Source organism: Melospiza georgiana, chromosome 2 (assembly GCF_028018845.1).
Source record: "Melospiza georgiana isolate bMelGeo1 chromosome 2, bMelGeo1.pri, whole genome shotgun sequence".
Lineage (NCBI taxonomy): Eukaryota > Metazoa > Chordata > Aves > Passeriformes > Passerellidae > Melospiza > Melospiza georgiana.
In genome coordinates this window covers 103,330,396-103,353,777 of record NC_080431.1, presented here as the reverse complement: position 1 = coordinate 103,353,777, position 23,382 = coordinate 103,330,396, and the positions used below count along the sequence as shown (strand labels likewise).

Below are 23,382 nucleotides of genomic sequence, written 5' to 3'. Positions count from 1 at the left end.
TTTCAGGGCTCTGCCTTTGCCATCAGAGCCTGTTTGAGTCCTTGGAGACCGCAGATCCCACCAGCATCCCAAAGCAGCTGCAGACACAGGCTGAGAGCTTTTACACTGCACACATGACTTTTTCTACAAACACAGAGCAAACCCAGGTAAAGTTTTACCAGCTTTAATGTATCTTTTGGTGTGGTAATGAAAAATATCATCATCAAAGAGGATAAGGACCATTAAAAAGCCAATATTCTGCTACAGTGATTGGTTTATGGCCTCATTTGGCAGCAGTTTTATTTATCAGGTGTGCAGCTTCACTGAATGTCTTATAGCCCAGGCGCTTCAGGAGTTTATTATCTGCAGGACACTGCGCTCCTGTTCCAGAACAGATGATATCTGGAACAGGAATTGTTCTGGGGCAAACTTTACAGATCTGTTTCTCCAATCTGTCAGCCAGTTTTGGCACTCTGTCTCCACAGATTTCTGTGAGGACAGTAGGAAAAAATGTAGGCTGGAGATCACACCTTGCATTGCTGATAGCTTTTGCTGAAAAACTAGTGTTTTACAAAGCACCACTACAAGAAAAATAGCTGTACATCAATTTCTGCTATTGCCTGCCCTTAGTTAAACCTGACTCAAATTTTGTGGTACCACTTAGGTGATGGAACTTTCACTACCTCACACCTTTGAAGACAGGAAGAACAAAACAGTAATGCTTGGAAATTGCCCTGCTGTCTCTTCCACAACACAGCAAAAGCTCACACAGTTGAAAGCTGTAAACATATTGCAACTCACATTTATTCACATTACTGCTTTCACATTGACGTGGTGCAAGATAGTGCTCATTTCAGATGGGGCCACAGACATGCCCCAGTAAACTCTTGATATCTTTTAGACCATGAATTAACACTGTACTCAGGACATTAATAAATACTTGAAAAGTCTGTAAATGACCTATGTTGAACTCTTTTGTAAAAGTATTTACCTTATTTAAACGGATTTATTTCTATGTCAAAGTACATTACACCATGAAGTGATGGATGCAACTGTTCTGACAAATTGTGTGCACCTGATATGGTCTTTATCACTGCTGCAAGTCTGCATAAGTATGGGATTGAGCAGGAAATGATGAGGATTCTGCAGAGCCAAAAAAGATTTGATCTTAAGGTGCTCATTTTGCTCTCATTGAAAGCACAGCAGCCCTTCCCAGGGAGATCCTGTGAACTGGTGCTCAATGATCTGATGCTCTGGCGATGCCTCAGTCCAGGGTGAAATGCTGGATGCTTCAGCCTGAGCCCAAGATGAAATGCCGATTGCTTCAAGCTCCTCTGAGCTCTCTGAGCACACCACACCTCCCTGCATGTGCGTGTGCACGCGTGCGTGCGCTGCTCACCATGCCCACGGAGCAAAGTCCAGCAGCCACGCTCATCAATTCATGTCCCTGCCTGTGCCCTTTAGACACAGCCCTCGTGGCACAGGTGGTTGCCATTGATGAGGCTGAAGGTGGCCAGGGAGTGGTTGGTGCTCTTGAGGGAGGTCATGCGCGTGGTGCTCCTGGCCATGCTGTGCGAGCGGATGAGCAGGCGGGCCCTGCAGCACAGCAGCTGGTTGTTGAACTGCTTCCGGAAGCTCTTGCTCAGCAAGTACAGAGCAAAGGGGTTGACACAAGAGTTAGTGAAGGCCAGGATCCGAGCACAGATGCTGGCAATGAAATGCAGCACTGAGGTGTCCACCTCGGAGTAGTGGTAGGAGCGGTACAAGTAGATGATGTGGGTGGGCAGCCAGCAGAAGGCGAAGAGGCACACGAAGACCAGCACGGTCTTGGCCAGGCGCTTACGGGACTCAATCTGGACAAAGAAGAGAAACACAGATTAGCTGATGGTCCTAGCTCAGATCAGGGCCTGGCTATTTCTGCCAGTGCTGCAGCTTTCCAGCTAATATATGGCACATAGCACACCCAGAGCAGGGATGTGGACTGCAGGTGAACACAGTCAAGAAATCTGGACTGCAGGTGAACACAGTCAAAAATTCTCCTTGTCTCTCCTCAACCCCCTTCCCTTATAAACAAAAAATTCTGAGAATTTATTACATAAGAAGTAGTCTTTCTTTTCCTTTCTGTTTAGAAATAAAATTTCCAGTGGCTTGTCACTTTGCAAAATCCCAGCTCTGGCAAGAAAAGTGTGGACAATCTGCATTAGTTATCCACACATAATATATACAATCAAATGTAATTTTAATAAATTACCTTATTATTATTGCTATTATTATAATTAATAATCATGTAGGAGTCTGGGATATTTCACAGAGCTCACAGGCAGGACATTCTGCCATGGGGCCATGTGGTGTATGTATACAAAAGTGCTGTCAACAGCTCACAGCCCTTTAAGACCAAGTTCAGCACTCAGTCTGAAGCAGATGGAGAAACAAAAAGAGGATATTCTGTACTTGGAGGAACACCAAGGTGGACCCTTCAGCTGAAAGCACTGGAGCCACCAGGAGAGAGCTACAGGTGGTGAATAGATGGATGACCACCTCTAGGCAGAATCTGAGCTTTGTCAGGGAAAGGTGCTTTCACAAAGCCACTGCACGCAGTGTAACCTTCATGCAGACCAGCCACACTTTTGTTTTACTTTTTGCTTCCACAGGCTTGGAGTCAACCCAAAGTTATTGCTCAACTGAGGGGAGCTGAGGTAAACCATACCTTGTCTTTTGCCTACAAATGCTGTACATTAAGATAACAAAGCCACTGAAAACCACATCTCTCTTCCTTATGAATGCAAAAGCCATGAAGGAGGTTGCCAAAAAAGAGAGGACAGAGCTGCCCAGAAAAACCTGCTAAAATGCATCACTCCTTGGGAGAGGTAATGCCACCAGAGTTTGCAGGATTGGGAAATGTAACACTGCGGATCTTTTAGGGCTCCCTAATGATCTCCTGTGTGGTAATCCCAATAACACTCCCCGGCACTCCTAGAGAATTAGCTGCATCCCACATCTTGTACTTAAGTAGGATGTGAAAGGCCTGCAACTGCCCCTAGCCTCAGCCCTGCTGCCCTTGCTCCTGCCCCAGTGCGGCCACAGCGCCTGGCCAGGCTCCCAGGACACTGCCCCATCCTCACTCTGCTTCCAAGCTCCACAGGCAAATCAGAAACTGAGCATTCCACACAGGCTGATCTATTCTCAGGACAGCTGCAAGCAGGAAGCAGGCAGGAGAGACACTGCAAGCCCATTTGGACTTTATTTCATGCCCCTTTAATGGCACAGACTAAAAAAATCAGCCATTGAGCTCAGGAAGGACTGACATGCACCAGATGATAACATCTCCAGCAAGCAGGCTGAAAATTAAATCCTTTGAGAAAGGGCTCTCCTTGGCTAAACCATATATTCTTTTAAAATGTATTCTTAATTTGATATAGGGCTATTGAGGCCACATCTGCACTATAAAGAAAGGAAGCAATGCAATAAAGAAATCGATACCAGTTATCTCAGATGGAGACGTATAGCACTTGAATGCACTGCAGGACGGGAATGATGGACGGAGGGTGCTAGACCAGCCTGGCCTTTTGCTTTCTTTAGAGCTCTCTCCCCAAAACCAAAGGGGAAAGGGCTGCTTGTACTGCTCACTTTATTGCCACTAATCAAAACAGCCATCGAATCAGCAGAGAAATGGCCTGCGGGGGAAAAGATTTACGCACATTCAGAAGGGAAAAAGGGTAAGGATTTCAGGGATCACACATCATTTGATGGGCAAAACCCAAGTCTTTCCAGCCTTACAGCTTCAGCATAGCACCTGAAGGCTGGGTAAGATGATTTTGTTGGGTCAGTCTAAGGTGGAGGCGCCAGCTGGGAGCAACTGAGTGGACAATTGCTCAGCTACGAATGGCTTGTGTTAGTTTTGCTGAGGTTGAAGCACACCTCAGTTAAAAAGAGGAGGTAAGGCAAAACAAGATAAATACCTCAAGGTAAATAGGCTGTTTAGAAACAGGCAAGGCTTCATCCAAGGTCCTCCCTCTGACAAAGCAACTTTGTGAAGTTTTGATTTTCTCCCATATCACCCCTTTGCTTCAATCTGCAATGCTGTATCTGCTCTGCCCCTTTCCCTGCATCCTAGTCAGTACCTTTCCAGGCTTTGGCAAGGGTCTCCTGCTATGCTTGCCATGGTAACCACTCTTCCAAAGTCTCTGAACTTACAAACAGGAGGAGATGCTTCAACTGTTTAGCCCTGTATTATGGCTTCTTTCATCCGTTTTAATTCTTTTACCCCACCTAATCTATTAAAATCAGTATGACAGACAGAGTCTGTCACAGTATAAATTTCCCTGTATTCCCTCTTTCCTCCCAGATTCAAAGAAAATGTGGATTTTTGAAGAAAGTCAAATCTCTACCTGTTTCCTCACATGCACATTTCCTTCCACGGGGATGTTGTAAGCACTCCGGATCAGATTCTTAGCAATAAAATAATAATATACTGAAATTACAGATAGGGGAATAATATAAAATATGAGAAAGGATGCCATTGAGTGAATTTTGGGATGCAGCCCATCTGAATGAGGGTAAGGAGCGCAGCTGATAAAGGTTTTATTAGTCCCTTTGTCATGGAAAGGGTGCAGATCTGAAAATACTGCTTCAGGGATGGCAAGCAGCATGGATACAATCCAGATTATAGCAGCTCTCACACAAATCTTCATCAGTGCATGCGATGCTTGGATCTCCATTGGCCTTACTATAGCTTTATACCTAAAAAAACAAACAAAAAAAGGATATAGTTGATTGACCTCAACATTCAAGCATAGTATTACTGCTTTTCCCTTCCATTCAGAAATAACAACACAAACAAAACCATTCTTTACTCAAGACTGGATTTTTTCTGGTGTTTTTCATTTCAATATTTTCAATAGATTTCTCAATTTAAACCCAGAGCCACCTGTCATCAGTTCATTCAGTTTCATGTGTATTGAGTTCATTTAATTTGTAATTGACCCAACAAAGCACAGGGCTCCCTGACATTAACATGTTAATTAATATTAATGACATTAATATGTGTCCAAACAGCATTAAGACAGGAAGTGCAATCATAAACTTCTCTTCCAAAGTGTACAGCAGCTTCTACCCCAGAACAGTGTTGAAGGAAACTGGGCTGAGATTTTGACACACTTTTCAAGCTGTGAGTATAGCGGTCTCCTGCAAATCTTATTTTTTCTCAAGCTACAAAGAGCATGCTGCCTGCTTAATTGCTGTTTGGTGGTGTAGCTGCCAAGAGTAGCTCAATGCATTGAGGTAAAGTAGCCAGAAGTGCTAACTGAGTCTCTTGCAGAAAATCACCATTATTGCTCGCTATTCCATATACATAGAGACATTTTTTGACTTGAAATGTTGCCTTTCATGACTTCAGCCTTTCAGAAAATTGTACTTTAGGATCCAAGGATATCAAAGAATGAAACTTATTTGAAATTGGTGTGGGTAATGAGAGGAATGGAAAACATCAGAGCTTAATATATGCTGGAACCCTGCTTTGGCAGGATTTGACACTCCAAGCAAGCCACAACTCACATATGCTTTTAAGGAGCATAGTAGAAGAAAAAAAAGGTGATTAGGAAGGAGTATCTACAGGTTTCACCAACTAGCATGGAGGGTCATTATTATAAGTTACAAACTGTTGGATATTTCTTCCAGGATCTGCCTCACTCTGCCATGGTGTGCTTGGCTCCCCGTTGGTCACTGCTCCCTGGGACTGGTGTGTGCCTGGGTCCCGGGCAGTCCCAGCCCTCTCTGGCATGGCAGGGTACATCCCATCAGCTCCTCAGTCCATCTCTAAGCTCCTTCCAGCATCCTGGCTCCTTCAGACAGCTGAAGTGGGCACTGGGTGGGAGCAGAGGCAGTGAGCACACACACCCTGCCCCAGTGCGGGTGGCACAGCAGGGCCCCTCCATGCAGCAGCACAAACCAGGCTCTACAAACACTCCATGAGTCCCCCCCTGCTACAGCCTGCATTGTCCTAAAGCCCAGCATCTGAAAGAGGAGTCCATCAGTCCTGAAGTGTTTTAACTGCTTAATTGCGTTATTTGCAGGGTTAGCATGCATTCAACTTCTGATTATATGCAATATCCTGCTCAGTACACCCAGCTTTCCCTCCATGTAGGTATATATGTGTCTACGTATCTTTGTGTATGATTTTAAACACACACACATATTTATTTGCATGTACATTTATGTATACATAACTACATACATAGTTACACAGTTATTTTTATGAAGACTGCATCTAGACATTTTATCATTTGCAGGTATTTCTTCATGCAGGTGTGTCTTGTGTAGAGGACTTTTCCTTTCATGTACTACCAACACCGTGCTCAGTAGTTTGCTGTTTAAACACTTACTCTCCAAGCCCTGCAGCTCCCCTTTTATCCAGCTACAGGGGCCACACACAGGATTTTTAAGGCTTGCTTAGTGCCTCTTTAACTTTCACTCTGAAAACTGTGGATTAAGTGGTGTCATAACACAAAACACAATCTTCCAGCACCAGATCATAAACTCAGGTGAAGAACGTCACGGCTCTTAAACAAATATGATGCTCTGGATATTGCAGTCATAAAACAGAAGTGCTAGGCAGATTACTAAAGGAGTGGTGTTAAAATAGCTCCATTTATAGTCTCATTGACCAGATATAGATTATTGACAGAAACATTAGCTCACTGAAAGTCTTCAGTAAATCTTAAAGAAAAGAAATGCAAAAGGAAATTAATAATATATCAAGGTATTAGCAAATTTGGTTGATTCAAAGGTCTTTCTGCAGATGTTTACTGTATGCTTATCAACATGACATGTTAGCATGATTATTTCAGGGATTGTCTTACAAGATATAGACAGCTGAGAGAATATTTTCTAGTATTATGTTCCGGGAAGATGGGTAAGTTAAAGAATATAGAGAAACTGTTTAATTTTTATTAACATTAACAGAGCCAGGGGAGCCAGAAAATGACTTCATTTCAAGTTATTGGCGCATTTTAATCAGAGATGGCATACACAAACAATTTAATTTGGACAGAACATAATTAGAAATGTCTAGGATGTTGGCACTGACTACTAGGCATTTAGTGTATTTTTAAAGCCTCCAACAGCCGATGTAAGAGAAGATATGAGAGAAGTTTTGCTTGCAAAGGGTTCAGTGTAGACCCATGGGATGGGAATGAAAAAAGAGAAAGATAAAACAGAGGAAACAAAGCTAGAAAACAGATTTTGAAAATATTAGTTCCCAGGTACAGGACCAGGTAGGTATTTTCTTAATAGCCTGACAATCAAATAAAATTATTTTGCTGACTTTCTGCATGACTTCCTTGATGGTGGGTAAATTTAAGCAGAAATCTCTAGTAATCTCTGTCACTCTCCAAGTATTGATGTGTGAGTGATCAGTACTGATCTGGTAGGAATTCCCATTTCCAGCTGCCTTGCTGATGTGTCAGTGGGTCTCTCCAGTTTGTGTTCCAGCATTCCACTCCAGCTCAGGCTCTGGACAGCAGCTGCAGGGGCTGCTCCTGGTCAGGGCACAGGGGATGCTACACATGAGGAATTGGCTCCCCTGGCTGGTGCTTGGGCTGGGTGGGACAGCACTAGATTTCCCTGTTGCTGGTGCTCAGGGTGTGAAAAAGCTGCATCTCCTGGTTGGCTCCTGAGTGGGGGTCAGAAATGCCTTCACTCCTTTACTTTTCCATACCACTTTCCTGGCAGGGTCAAGCCTGGGGCTTACAATTTATTTGAAATTTATTCAGAACTTCATCCAGGTAGACTGGATTTGAGTAGCAGCTCATTCTGCTTTTCAGCATGTGTATTTCCAGTTTGTATGTCAAACAATATTTCAAGTTTCCACAGCTTTGTCCTCTGCCATTTGTTTTTCAATGAGTTAGCCTGAGGCACACAACTTTCCCATATTTAACATCCAGCATGTAAATATTTCAACCCCCTTTGAAGGAGACATTGACGAATATACCTATACACCTTAGAGGAGCCATGGATCTCATGGAACTGAGTTTTCATGCATAATTTTTAGCCCAGGTCATAACATGGCCTCTGAGAATGTGAGTCACATTGCATGCTCAACTGTCTGCAGTAGATCTACACATGGCCCTGGCCTGATCACCTCTGCTGCTCACATGCAGTAGATCTAGACATGGCCCTGGCCTGATCACCTCTGCTGCTCACACATTCACTCTAATTATTGAATTATTGTTTCAAATATATATATATTCTTTTCAGGTAAACTTCTTTCCCTATTGGCTTTTAAAGAATTTTTGGAAAAAGTTTAAAAAACGGAAGTACAATTAATGCATGCAACAAAGCCCAAAACTTCAAAATATGTCTTGTGAAGATTCAGTTGAATTAAAGAAAACACAGTCAAGAACTCATGCCAAACAGCTCAGATGAAAATGACCAAGTTGCTGATCTGATTGGAAATACGAAAGAGATGCTGCCCTTTACTACTGCACAGTCTTTGAATTTCTCTGTTCCCAAAGGTGAAGCAGCCAGGTACACTGCAGCTGCCAATCACCTCCCAGGATGGATGCCAGTCAGCTCCTTGTCTCACAGTCTCACTCAAAGAAGCCCTCAAAAGAAATTACTCATGGGGCTATCCTAAGTGTCCTTAATGCAATTGGAATTCATGAGGCACTGTGAGGATTCCCCTGCTAAGGAAATCCTCCCCACACCAGCCACAGTGACTCTGGTTCTGTCCCTGTTCTCCAGGGCAGTATTCAAGCCTCCAAGAGAAAGCTGTGAGAAAGATGATTGTGTTCCTTCAACCCAGAACACCTGATCACTTTTTAACCCAATCCCAAAAATTCACTGTGGATTGGTAGAAGTCCACAGAGCATGTGCATCTCCACTGAATCCTTGAAAACATCTTTTACACATCCCTTAGAATCTCTATCGTGCTCATTGAGTAATTGTTTCTCACAACTTAAACTACTGAAATGACCATAAACCACTAAAATGTGGCACACCCAAGGTCTTTTTGTGGCAAATACTTTTCCCACTGAGGTTACCATGCAAGGGAAACAGGAAAACTGTGTCATTGTCCCTGTATTAATAATAATGTAACTAAGGATAGCATCACTTAATGTACTCTAAAGCTTGGAGTATGCAAACATTGGTTAATACCATGCACTTAGCCCCAAAGCTGCAGCTTCAAATATAAACACAGAAGTAGCTGCAGCATGAAAAAGACACTTATAGATACATGGTCCAAAGATACCAACCAAATTATGGCCCCAAATGGATATCAGTGTTTCCTAGGTGTATTTCTCTGTTGGTACAAAAATATTTTATCCATCTTTGTGCTCCTCAGCTGAGCCAAGAAAATGCACATCATCTGAAGCATGAACAGGCTTTACCTTCAAAGCCACACTGCCTACACATTTCTAAGCACAGAAGGGCTGCAGTTTTGCTCTCTGGGGAAGAAAGGACCTTACCCACAAAGACTGCAGCCTCTGTGCTTCCTTCATGGCTTTTTCCTGTCACCTTCATCCACTTACTTATGCCTGCTACAGCAGCCACAAAAGTTAAATGAAAACAACTAAAGCATGGGGGGAAATCAGCTGTTTCCCTGGGATTTGAAATTAGTTTAGCTCCATATGGCTAAGTCTCTGGTTTTGTGGTTTTGGTTTTTTTTAGGGAGGTAACTTTATGCTGTGTGGAGAAGCTGGTGCTATAGGCAGCCTCAGCTTGCTCTCCTCTCCATGACTACTTGGTATTGATGCCTTTCTTTCCCTTATGACAACAAGGAAAGCTAATGTAGGTGACCCAGGAGTGTAGGGAGAGAAAATGGCTGAAAAAGACTCTGCCACAGAGTACTGCCCTTTTCTAGCTCTGTCCTTCCAAGCACATCCATCTTTCTACAACTTAACATCACACTTGCAAGAAATGTAAGAGGAAAAAAAAGGTCTGCCCATCTTTCCTCCAGAGAAAAGGGACAGTGCCCTTCCAAAATGAATTTGCAGGAGTACTCAAATGTCAAGGAAAGTTTCCTCCAAGCAGTATCATCTTTTACTATGCCCTACACATTTTATATAAAAAGATCCTGTGCCCCACTCCTGAATTTTTATCGTGGTTTAAAATCCAAGTGTATTAAAACCTGTTCAAACACGATTTCAGAAGCTTTGCCCACTCTTGCTTTATTACTAATCCCACTATTTAGACTGCATGAAGCTGGTTCAAAGATGTACACATTGCTACTTTCTTTCTCTCTGAAGGGAGAAATCCACTTACAAAGTTTTGAATCTGTTTGAACTGTGCTCTATTTTGAGAAGTTGAACTAATTTGAAACTCAGACTTAAATAAAAAAGCAGGGATTGGCTTGAACAAACTGATGTCTTACAGAAGCAGTCATGTAAATTGCTGAGAAGTCAAAACTGTGAGTTCCTCCCAGTTCTAGAAAATGAGCTCCCGAAATTGCAATGACTTCCTGTGGTAAGGATGGAAGAACTGCCAGCATGTCCCCCATACTTCTTCTGTTCCCACTTGTAACTGAATCCCTTGTAGTGAGAAAAGTGCAATTTGCAGTCCCTCTGATCCAAAGTCATCTGTTTCCATTTGCAAGGTTAATGGCACACTGGTCTGGTCCTGGCCTGAGAACAGACCAAACACAAATCCTTTCATTAAGATTTTGCAATTAAGTTCTAAGAGCATCACATTAATGTTTTGCCCACATAATATGAAGGACTGGTTCAATTACCATGCAAAAAAGCCTCAGGCAACAGAGAAAAATTGATGCCATGGAAAAACTACATAAATGAAGAAGATGGAGCCCTGTTGAGTGTGAAGCTCCACCTGGAAAGCAAGAAAAGAGTCTTGTTAAATATACCAAGAAATTTTTGACAAATGCAATCCGCAAACTTTCTTTATTGTTTCCACCATGGATGTTATGAATATTTATAGCTTTGAAGACAATTCAGTAAATCCACAAAATTGCTAGACTGTCTAACCCATCAACACACTCCGACAACCTATTCTGGGTCTATCTGCTTTCTGCATACTTAGTTAAGATTATCATTATTATGCATGATTCTTGAGTGAACATCTGTTATTAAAATCTTTAGTAAATTGCATATGGGCACAAAGACATCTCTAATGGGCAAATCTTAAATACATTGGCAGGTACTGCCTACTTTCTCTTTTTATTAATTTAACACTTAAATGGAAAGAAAAAGGAGGCATTGATGAAAGTGGCACAGCTCCTACTTTTAAAGCATATGTTCAAAATTCAATCTGTATCTGCATACTGCTACATTATCCTGGAATATGGACAAATAAAAATCTCAGTATACGAATGCCTAAATTCAGACAGAGTGTTTTAGAGACCACTGGACTGTACTGCATACTGGTGAAGGAGACCTTAAACATTAGTCATTTGATAGTGAAAGTGTTATTCCTAATCATAATCATCAACAACTTAAAATATTTCAGAAATTGACTATACATATGAAAACTATACGTACATATTATACATATGAAAATCCATAATACAATGGATTAAAAGGTTACTGCAGGAAACAGTGTGACTTCCATGGACATCAGAAGAATGCCCTTTACACCCAGGGTAGTTATTCCCAGAAGGTGATCTTCAGCTTCATGCCAGGTTAAAGATTTCAGTGGGGCCAGCTTCATGGATCCCTGCAAACAGATGTGAGACCTGCTGTCTGAAGCAGGGCTGGGACCCATCCATTTACAGAACCACAGAATATGCTGAGCTGGAAGGGACTCACAAGGATCACTGAATCCAACTCCTGGCCCTGCACAGGATACCCTGAGAGCCAGACCTTGTGCCTGAGAGCATTGTCCAAATGCTTCTTGAACTCTTGTCAGGTTCACTTCTGTGACCACTTCCCTGGGGAGCTGTTCCAGTGCCTGACCACCCTCTGGGTGAAGAACCTTTTCCTGATATCCAACCTAAACCTCCCCTGATACAACTTCAGGCCATTCCCTTGGGTGCTGCCACTGGTCACCACAGAGCAGAGATCAGGGCCTGCCCCTGCTCTTCCCCTCATGAGGAAGTTGTAATTGCAGTGAGATCTCCCCTCAGTCTTCTCCAGGCTAAACAGGCCAAGTGACCTCACCCACTCCTCACATGGCTTCCGCTTGAGACCCTTCACCATCTTTGTTGCCCTCATTTGGATGCTCTGTAATAGTTTAATATCTTTCTTATATTGTGGTGCCCAGAACTGCCCCCAGCACTGGAGGTGAGGCTGTCCCAGTGCAGGGCCAGAGGGACAATCCCCTCCCTTGCCAAGGGACAGTCCCCTTCCCTGCCCGTATGGTGATGCAGGGCCTGATGCCCCCCTGGACACAGCTTGGAAACATCCTTTAATTTCAAAACTGGCAAGCTCCCACTCAGCTGCCCAGCACCAGCCAAGCACTGCACACATTTCTGTGTGCTCAGCGCCTGGATGCAGCCAGAGGGATGTTCCTGCCTGAGCCCTGTGGCACCAGAGCATGTGCTGGGGTCAGGGTTGTGATGTGCAGGGCGTCTGCAGGCAGCTGGGACAACTGGGGCTGGCACAGAGCTGGCATGAGAAGGAGCAGGCCTCAGGAGTGCTTCCATCCTGGGCTCTACTGCCTCAGCCCATCTCCAGGGATGCCAGCAGCCTGGGAGTGGGAGATGTGCAGGCCTGAGGATTGAACAGTGACCAGGGCAACTAAAGCTGCAGCCTCAGACATGGACTCTTCATTTCCCTAGAGAATCTGCCTTATTTCTGCTGAAAGCACCACCTTTGGTCCAAAAAGACAGAATCACTGAGTAATCTAAGCAGGTGGCATAACTGCTGGGTATCCCACAGAGCCAGTTATAGAAATTCATTAGAGTTTCTAAAAATGGCAGTTTTTCAACAGAAAAAGTCCTGCCTATACAATAAATCAATACTGTACCTTATTTTGATAGAGAAAGAAGAGCTCATCATTGACCTAAAAATTAGCACTCCCATAAGCTATAGCAGCTGTGGTTTGCTTATATTAGTTTTTTTGAAATAGAATAAAAAGCTATATATATTTAGAACCAAGGCCAGGTTGGATGAGGCTTTGGGCAACCTGGTCTACTGGAAGGTGTTCCTGCCCACTTCTGGGGGGTTGGAAGTAGATGACCACTAAGGTCTCTTCCAACCCAAACCATTCTATGATTCTATGATTATGTTAACTTTAGAGAAGCAGATTTCCTAAAGTTAAAATCAGCTTTCAAATTAACAGACTCAGAACACAAATCTAAAGGAGTATCACTAACTATAAATTAGTCACTGACTTCCAGCCTGCGCCCTGGTGTCTCTCTCCTTGCCATGAAAAAAGCAAAAAGCTGCCCTGGATAACAGAAAAGGAGGAGTCATGCTAAAACCTCAAAGAAGTAATTTAAAAAATCAATATGCAACAGATGGGAAAAAAAAGCAAAAGTAAATGACAGCAAGTATTGGAGTTTTAAAATGTTCATGACTGATAAGGGAAGCTGAAGGAGCCAACAAATTATCAAAGGTCCCTCTGCAACAGACAAATGTGCATTTTTAAATACATCAGGAATAAAAAAAAAAATCAGTAAGGCAGGCATACCCATAAATAGTGAAGATATAAACAATGATGAGACAAAGTGAAAAGCAGTAACTTGATAGTCATCTTCAGGACCAAATGAGCAGGAGATCTGTGTGGTTCTATACTATGTGTGCAGCACTACAGATGTGGCAGAAAACTTGTGAGCTGTATTAAGGAAGCTGTGAGCCAACATCTGCTAACACAAACTAATTTCACACCAGCAGGCCTGAATAATTTACACCTAGGAGTACTAAAGGAACCAGCTGAAGAACAAGTGGAGCTAATTTTTTTACAAATCTTGAAAAAGTGGTGAATTTTCTCAGAAGTGGAGAATTGGCTTCAAAGATATGATGTTCAGAAAAACTGGATGGGGTGACCAAAAAAAGTGCAAATATTTGTGCTGCCCATGGCCAGTTGCAGAAGGAGTAAGAGATAGGTTAATCCTGCTAACAGGTGATAATTAATATGTCTGTCTTGTTTAACACAGAGCAGATGTCAGCATTGTTTTATCTTGTCATAACATAACAGGGAGTGTAAATAGGGTGTGAGCCATGCTGGTGTACAGAGGAGCTGCAGCTTTTGTGAGCATGTTGGCACAGGTGACTGTGCATGTAGATATGCACATGTGTGAACCAGGGTACATGTGCTCCTCCCTCTCCTACCCATGCAATCCCTGTCCCACTCCCACAGGAGAGGGTTAAAATGAGGACTCCTGGTCTGGGGAGGGGGGAATTCCAGGTGAAGACCCTGAGCCCCATGCTTCCCTAGCAGTGCAAAAAGCATGGTGGTAAAAAGCAGTGTGTGGAAACATTTGTAGCCTGGGTCCTGGGCACTTTGTCTAGCTGCAGTGTTATTTATTGTGTGTATCACCTGCCTTGAGCAGGCTATAAAACCTTGGCTAGAAAAGTTTGCAGATGACACAGTGGCTAACCAGACTGAGAACGTTGTAGAGTCCCTGGGGTAAATGGCCATAGTCTAAAACAAACCATTTTAACTCAGTTATGGGTAAAATAGTAAATACAGGAGCCAAGTGAGCTGGAGATGCAAAAAAAATAGTGCTCTGTTAAGAAGAGATAAAAGAAGACATCAGAGTGACTCTTCTGCATGTGACAAAATGAGATCTCCTGTGGGATTCTCATGGTGTCATGACTTTAGTGTAATTCCATATAAAGCTAAGCCAGTTATATGATCCTTAAGTCCCTTCTGTAGGTTCAGTAAATGTAGGTGTCATAAGAGGTCATCATCACTACATGAACCTTCAGCAGCATGTAGGGGCTGAACAATCGATTGCTATCCTTGACTGCTCTAATCATAGAGCCATAGAATAGCTTGGTTAGGAGGGGACCTTTAAAAGCCCCCCACAATAAGTAAGGACATCTTCAATTAAGTCAGGCTGCTCAAGGACCCATCCAAGCTGGCTTTGAACACTTTGAGAGGTGGGGTATCCACCACTTCTCTGGGCAAGCTCCCTCCAGGGCCTCAACCCTCACCATAAAAAATTTCTTCCTTATGTCTAACTTACACCCACTGTCCATTGCCCCTCATCCATTATAGGCCTTCGTAAAAAGTTCCTCTGTCTTTCTCATAAACCTCTTTAAGCATTGAAATGCTGCAATCAGATATCCCCAGAACCTTCTCTTCTCCAGACTGAACAACCACAATGCTCTCAGCCTTTCAGGTTTGCTGTGAGTTGGGTTATTATGCAGTGGTTAGAGGTCAGACAAATTTCAATTTGAAACATGACCTGAGTTCTAAGAGGAGAGGGTAACAGAGTGCCAGACACACCAGAGGTGGCAGAGTGATGTATGCGCCTTTAGTCTGACTGCTCAGAAAGCAGCCTCGGGTCACTGGAAAGATTTGTTTTAATCCAAATCTTGTGAGATACTCAGTAGCCTCTGTGCACAGGTGTGGGCAAGAACTACTGCTGAGTTGATGGCTAATGTGGTATCTCCTAGTCCTGCATCCACATCTCTGGTTCTTCCAAATAATTTAAACATTCATGTCTCAATCTCATGCTTCAGGGTTCTTGAAGGTGTGAAGAAAAATTTTTTCTCTCAGGGTGTCATGGTACTGCTTTCTGTCCTGCTTTCCCAGAGAGCTGCAGAGACTGACTGTGGACAGAGGGCAAGTGAGGACAGGATGGGCAGAGCTCTACTGATGCTTCTCCCTTTGATGCTCCACAGTTTTCTGCAGTCCAATTAAACTGATCACTAGCCTGGCATAGGAGGGGAGTTTCTGCAAGGCATCTCCAGCTTTCTGCTTTTCTCTACAGCAGAGCACTTGGCTTGCTGCTGGGATGCCTTCAGTTGCCTCAGTACTGTGACAGGCCCATGGACTGTCCCTGTTTTCTGCCCCATGGCACAGGGATTTTGAGAGCCCTTGCTCTGCCTGAGATCCTGCTCAGCAGACTGTGGGGGGGGGGGGGGGTGTTACAGAGCCTGCTATGAGCAGGAGATCACAGCCCATGGTGTCCCAGATATTACAGGGTGAGGTGTCAAACTGCTGAAAAACAAGGTGAGGGGGCTCCTTAGGGACTGTGGTGAAGTCTCTTTCCAAAATAAAGGAAAACAAGTTATTGCAAGGGTCATCTCTGAGCAAAGCAGTTACTGGATGCTTCACAGCGTGGTTGTGCCTGCTTCTACTTTTTCAGCTCAGCTACCTCCTACTCCTCTCAGCCAGGCTCTTGTCCACATCTGAACATCAAACAGTGAGACATGAACGGATGGGTCCACAGTAAGCTCATCTCCTTGCTTGAGTGATGGTGAAATCCCAGCCCACTGCTGGGACACACAGCCAGCAAATTCTCTGCAGCCAGTTGCTCTCCTTAATAACAGTGTGTAGAGCACCTCATACTATGAGACCATGACAACTGATTGGGGGTTTTAGGTTTTACTGAAATGTAAACAATAGGTAATCTGACTTTTCTTCCTTTTGATTGCTTAAATATTGACAGTCTCCAGCACATTAGCACTGACTCTAAACTCAGATTTCCGTACTAGTCCCACTGCTATAAATGGAAGCTCTAATCTTCCTGGTTATAGAAGTACATCCATTGTGTTTTGGCCATCTGCTCTGGTTAATCAAGATATTAAGAAAGTTTGTGCTCTTTGATCAGTTGCTCTTGGTGCAGATGGATTCAGGGGCTGAGGAAATGAGAGCTAAAACTAAGGATGTAAAGAGTGTTTATATTACACTGACACAGTGTCCAGCAACCAGGATCAGCTGAAGAAGACAGGTGTCCATCACCCTGCATCCATCAGCACATGAAGGGCAGCAGCACAGACACTGGGCCAGTGGCAAGAGTGGAAATGGGGCTGCCTGGTGCTTCAGAGTGAGGGAAGGCTTTGGGCTGGGCCCCAAAGTCCCTCCAGTTTTCTTCCCTGTGACTAGAATGCCCAGAATACATTCTAAACTACGGACTTGGCACTTTACAACTGATGGTATTTTTTAAAAGGGTCATTATGTAAATGAACTCAGGGAAATCTGAGTTGATTTTTCATAGCTTTTTATTACCATGGCACACTTCCCTTAGTCCGGTAGTGGAGATATAAACCAGTGATTGTAAAGTAAAATAAATGATCTGGCATATAGATATTACACCTCCTGTAGTATGGTAGGTAATATTAATAATAGGGTCTGGAGACATCTAAATCACAGAAGTGATGAGTCCACTAAACAAAGACATTTGCATGTTTAAAAGTCTTTGTAGAAATTCTGGATTTGTTTCTTTTCTTGCACTGAAGCTTTTTTTAGGAGTGTTGTTTCAAAGTTTTATTTCTTAGATAAACAAACCATCAGAGGAACATCAAAATTTGTGTTTGTGGTGCATTCCAAGGGACCCAGCAGAGCTGGGAGCCCTGCAGCATTCCTGCATCCATCCCTGCACCCAAGGCACTAAGGCAAACATTTCCAAAGATAACATCCTCATCTCAGGCATCCCACATGAGTGCAACCCTGCTGTCTGCAGCTGGTTGTACCACTGTAAGCCACCTAATCTCCCGTGTAATGTCACTGCACATATCTCAGAACGCTGTCACTCCCACCACGGGCTGCAGGCATGCTGCAGCTTCCCAGGGCTAGAATCCACGTAATGCAAGGTGCTTAAAGTAAAGATGCTGCCTGTAAACTCCAATTACATTTCACATGACACTGCTGTGTGCTTGTGAAAACAGCATTGCTTCAGAAAGGTTTCGCTGCAGGAGCACCGGGGCATTTCGATCTTTTACCATGCCGGCCTAACACGGAGGAACGACGATCAATGCTTGACAGCCTGGCTAACTCAAATGCAAATGTGCATACCCTGTCAGTCACGGGAGAAAGCCAATTAAATAAAGACATCTCCCATGACATGGGCAATTAAATAGTTGCTTTTCCTCTTGCTGTGCAAAGATTTTCCTTAATCTCCTGTCCCTTGCTGAGACAGCCTTGGCTTTTCTGCCTGGGCTAGAAGCTCAGGTGCCACTGCTCTCACGGCTGCCTCTGTACCGCTGAGGAGGAGGTGAACGAGGAGGAGGGCAGAACCCGAACTCCCGTTTTTTCTGGGATAAACGGAGCAGTAGCTGAAGAAACCACTGGCTCAACAGTGTAGAGCAGCAGGGCAGACAGCTGTCCGTCCCCTACCAACCTCATTTACAGTGTTTCTAAAACACACAAACATCATGCACACACATGGGCTGCTTGTTTCCTCGCTCTTGTATACTCAGTGCTGGCGTCTTATCACTCATGGAAGGTGGCTGGAAGCACAGCACACGCCTTAACCCTCTCCTGGCTGCTCTGAAAATCTGACACACTTGCAGGAAAACAGGTGTCTCCTGACAGCTCCCACTGCTCCTGCAAATGCAGCCAGACAGATGCAAGCACTGTGCAGACAGTGGAGTGGTCCCAGAGGAAATACATTTATAATACTGTCAACTTTCTTTTTTGTCCTTTCTTAGGTATTTTCTGAAATAACAGTGAAATCTGAAAGAAATCTCATGATTGTACACAGACCCATCCTAAGCACCCAGGGATGCTCTGGCTGTGCCTTGCTGCTCAAACCTGGGCAGGCATGCTCAGCTTTGTCCATATGTGCACAGAGCACTTGCAGGCTGGGAAGCTCCCACGGCAGGAAAAGCTGATGTCAGCAGTTTGTCCCTCTGTTTCTCCTTGAGAAATGTGCAAGTGAACAATCAATCCTCTGGACAACTCCTCATTCTGGTGGGTCAAACCACCGAGTAGCTTTAGGTGCTCTGTGCTGGAGGCTGGCACTCATTCAAGGGTTTGCAGTCACTGGCAGATGAGAGATTCCTAACACAGGGCAAAGTGGAAATGGAAATAATGAAAGTATACCTCAGGAAGGCGCATACTGATGCACTGATGATGTGAGTGCAAGAACCTACTAAAATTGGGCCCCTCGTTTTCAGAAGGTGATCCAATACAGCCAGGACAATTTGTGCCATTGTTGTAAAGCACCAGAAGTGTCTCACACTCCCACATACTCCTCTGCCCATCACACTTACCCACTGCCTTTCACCTTGTGTTTCAAGGCTCATGTCTCTGGAAATGACCCTCTTGTATCACACTCCAATGCTTTTCTTTACACATCAGAATTCTGCTCCCTGTGATGTATCTCAGGCATCACCATGATATGCTCAGTAATGCCAGCAGTTGTTTCCATGTTTGCTTTTTCAATGGAAGGATGCTGAAACCAAGAGGGTTTTATGATAACTTTTTGCAAATGATGAATTATAGACAGAAAAGGTCAGTAGCACACTGACAAGTCTCCCTTTCCTTGGAGACAGTGCCATGTAAGGCTATTCAGAGCAGGAGGTTTAGGAGCCTTTTCTCTTAGATGGCCTATGGCTTTGATTAGTGAGAACAGGGACATTCACACACCTCATGTAAGCATCTCATGTAGGATTCACCTCACTGAACATTAATCATCTCACCACCATACCCCTTTTTTCTGTTTCCCTTCATGCAGTGCCATATCTGTAATCAGAAATGGGTGTCTATGAAACCACCCCACATGCTAGGTTCAGCATCTCACCTGCAGGAGTTGGGCTTCCAGACCCTCCACAGCCCCCAGCCAGCTGGTTCACACTGGTTCACATTCAACTCACATTTTGGAAGCTTTCCCCTTACATTTTGAGGCTATTTCCCTAATGATTCTGACACGATTAATGCTGGGGTCTGGAGTTCAGGGTGACAGTTCTAAGGAGCTAGACAAATGGGCTGTGAACTGACAAAATACAGGCTGTATTATTTTGTAACAAAATTAACCCAGCACTGCTGATAATTTATCAAAATCTAAACTTCTGTAAACTTAACAGATAAGGGACATTTGTGTTTCAATGCACAGCATATTAGATTCATAGACCTAACAAAGTTACAAGTTTCATTATTATCTCCTTCGGCAGTGGACCACATATGCATTAGAAGAGGGTAAAATGACCCCTTGGAACTGGAAACATTTGATCATCAGTGCAGCATAATGGTTAACAGGTTCCTGATAAGGCTGAAGTTCAGAACTTGAAGTCAAAACCCCAAGCTTGGCAGAGCTTCTGTTTTCTATTCTGTTCTACCACTTCAGACAAAAAGTGCTATTGATGTGCTGCTCAGTAAAAGCATTTGCAATGTTTACTTTATGTAGCAAGTGATCAGATAGCAACAAATATCTCTAACATAATCTTCTTTACAATGCATTTTTGTTTTCCTTACACCCCTTAAAACACATTACAGCTTTAGAAAGGTGTATTTTCCTTAAGAGATACTTATCATTTTCTCAACATTTTCTTCAGAGCGGTCAGAGGGGATCCAGACACCACATCAAGCACCACATCAAACTCAGGAGCAAAAGTGCATGTGGTCTTTCAGTAGTGCAGGTTTTTTCTACCTTCACAGCACTTTAAAGCATACTGCTTTAAGACTTTTATCTACACATAGGCCTGTTTGTCATCTGCTACTGGGACAGACAGTGCTATTTTTATATATCCCAACACAGAGGAGAGGACAAACATATTGACCATTCTGTCTCTGAAACACCAAGGAGCTCCTGCTTTCATTGAGACTGCAAAAAGTATATTGAAATATGTGTGTGAACTACACTGAAATCTGAACAAAAGTAGTCTAATGTTTTAAAGCAGCTTAGCAAGGGACAGTGGCATGCAAGAGACCACCCAAAGCAAACCTAGTTTCACTTATTTGTGAGTAAGGATACAATCCCCATGTCTTTTTTGATCACAACAAAACTAAAATAATTTTTCACTCAGTACTTCTGTGTCACTTCAGCATGGTAACAATGTGTTCCTTAATCTCTTTTGGAAGCATTCAGAAAATAAACCAACATATTTACTGCACATTACTTTTTACTAAACATTATTGGAAACTGAAGTTTCTGAACCAACAACACAGATCAGTTTTGATTGGATAAGGGGCAAACTGTTTAACCAAGGGAAATACACTGGCTGTGGCAACTGCGATTCCTGGTTTCAGGCAAGCTCATTTGAGTATTTGAAAAATATTTTATGAAATATTGTCTCACATATTATTAACTTTAAGGAAGCAAGCTACTAGAAAGAAATTATTCTCATTGCACTTTAAATTGCTGCTCCAGTGCCTTCACACTTGATGAAGTATGGATCAATTATCTTTTTGGCAAATATGAACACGCTATCTTTTAGCAGAGCTCCATTAATGGCATTTTCTTTCTGTGGTCTTTAGCTTTAGCTTGATCTGCTCTTGTCTCTCTTTGAATTAATGTAGACTATTAGCTAAGTTGCACAAATAGTTCAGAAAAAGTATCCTGTGTTCAGTCTGCATCCTTGTCAAGTTGTATGCTAATATTCATCAGAAATCACCTGAGGTGGTTCTTCTTCCCTCATCACATTAAAAAGAAACATTTTACCCGAAAATACAAATTTATAATTGTACATTTTATGGGGTCATAATTATGCAGGCTTCTTTTCAAGGCAACAGCAGCCAAGCTTACCTGTCAGCTGAGAGAGCAGTGAGAGTAAAGACTGACACCCCTACAGAGGTGAGCTGTATGAAGGGAATAAGTTTGCATCCAGTTCTGCCAAACAGCCACTCGTCAGCAAGGTACCTGCTGGCATCCACAGGCACACAAGTCACTAAAAGCAGCAGGTCTCCCAGAGCCAAACTGGAAATGAACAAATTAGGGACATTTCTCATGGATTTCACAGTACAGAAGATCTTGATCAAGGTGATATTGCCAATAAGGCCTATCAGAATGATGATCCCATAGATAGTGGGGATGGCGTAGAGGAACGCTGGGTAGAACCAGTCTTCCCCCAGGAGGGAGAAGTTTGCACTCTGGTTCACAGAGATGTTATAGAAAATGAAGTTATCTGTTTCTAGGTCTAGCAGAAGGCACTCTCCAGATGCCATCGTCCTACTTTGCTCTTCTCAGAAAACAGCTTTCTTCCTTGAAAGTCCCAAAATTCCTCAAATTAAATTCTTGCTTCAATTTTGCTGCTCTTTGCTGGCTTTAAACAGTCAGAAGAGTTTAAAAGTCATATCACTTTGTGGCACATCTTGTCAATAACCCAACCAAAAAGCACCTGCAGCTTACTCCACAGTCCTGTTTCCATAAGGTCGAAAGTAGAACCTGTTTTAGCATCGTTTGAATTGTGAAACTTGCCTTTTCCTCCTCGACTTCTCTTGCTGTTAAGTATTCCTCAGCTCTGGAAGGCCAATTATCAAACTCAAAGACCAGCAAGTGGCAGGCATTTTCGCAGACAGGGCTGGTTAAACTCGCAGCTTCGGCTGTGCCCGGCGGCTCCGAGTCCGAAAGCCGGGAGTTACAGAAAGCAAGAACTTTGGGGAGTCGCTGCCGCGCTGCATTGCCAATCTCTCCCGCTTTCGCCGCCTGCCATCGCCGGCCGGATTTAAAGCGAGGGGGGAAAGCGGGGCTCGGCTGGCGGCCGGGATCCTATAGGCAGGATGTTCTGGACGTCAGTCCTTGCGCTGCTTCCCGGGGAGTGCGCGGGCTGCCGGCGGCGCTCCGGGAGCGGCGGGAGCGCGGCCGCCTGCTGGATGCTGCGGGCAGCGCCGCCCTTAACCCTTCCGCGGACAAAACACTCATCTATCTGCTCACTCTGGGCTCCTGGCGTGCCTCACCGGCTCCACACACGCTCCCTCCCCCAAAAAACCCAACCCCAAACCTCCCCCCCCCAAAAAAAACCAACCCCAAATCTCCCCACCCCCCAAAAATCCAACCCCAATCTCCCCCCCACACAAAAAATCCAACTCCAAATCTCCCCCCCCCAAAAAAACCAACCCCAAATCTCCGCCCCTTCCCGAAAAAAACCCACCAAGCCCCCCCAAACAAGCGACAAAAAGCCTAAAACTCACCAAAACCAAACAGCCGTACCCCATACAAATCAACCAACGAAACAAAACCCAACCTAGGCAATTTCATGCTGCGAACAATGTGTTCAGGAAAGCCATCCCACCTTCTTAACTAAAAGCACACCTATTTTTCTTGCACTCCAGTATTCAATTATTCCAGTGAAAGAGAATGATGATATAAAGCCAAATTCATCTTCCCCTCTCCTCCCTAGGCAGGTGAAATTAATAAAGCCAATTAGGATAAAACCCAACATTGTTGTTAAGGTAGGCAAATGAATATCAGCACTGTGAGCCTGAAGTTTTACAGGGAAACCTTAACTCTGCACACATTTATGTCAATTTTTTAATTTGGAGGTAACAATGCCAAGAGACAAAGTTCACCATTCTATGCAATAATTTCTATTTATGAGGTATCCATCATATTGGCATCCATAGATAACGCATGTTGAGATGAAACAGAAAGAAATTTGCTTGGCTTATAACAGTCTGAAA

At 43.7% G+C, this 23,382-nt stretch overlaps 1 protein-coding gene across 1 annotated transcript; it reads right to left on the bottom strand.

The window, feature by feature from the left end:
* Positions 1 to 781: 781 nt before the first annotated feature.
* On the bottom strand, positions 782 to 21,927 carry GRPR (gastrin releasing peptide receptor). Its single transcript, XM_058018451.1, has 3 exons — positions 21,509 to 21,927; positions 4,368 to 4,719; positions 782 to 1,832 (listed from the first exon to the last, which is right to left on the bottom strand). Exons 1-3 carry the CDS (start codon positions 21,925 to 21,927, stop codon positions 1,440 to 1,442), a joined length of 1,164 nt encoding a protein of 387 aa, XP_057874434.1. The 3' UTR covers positions 782 to 1,439.
* Between the last annotated feature and the right edge of the window lie 1,455 nt (positions 21,928 to 23,382).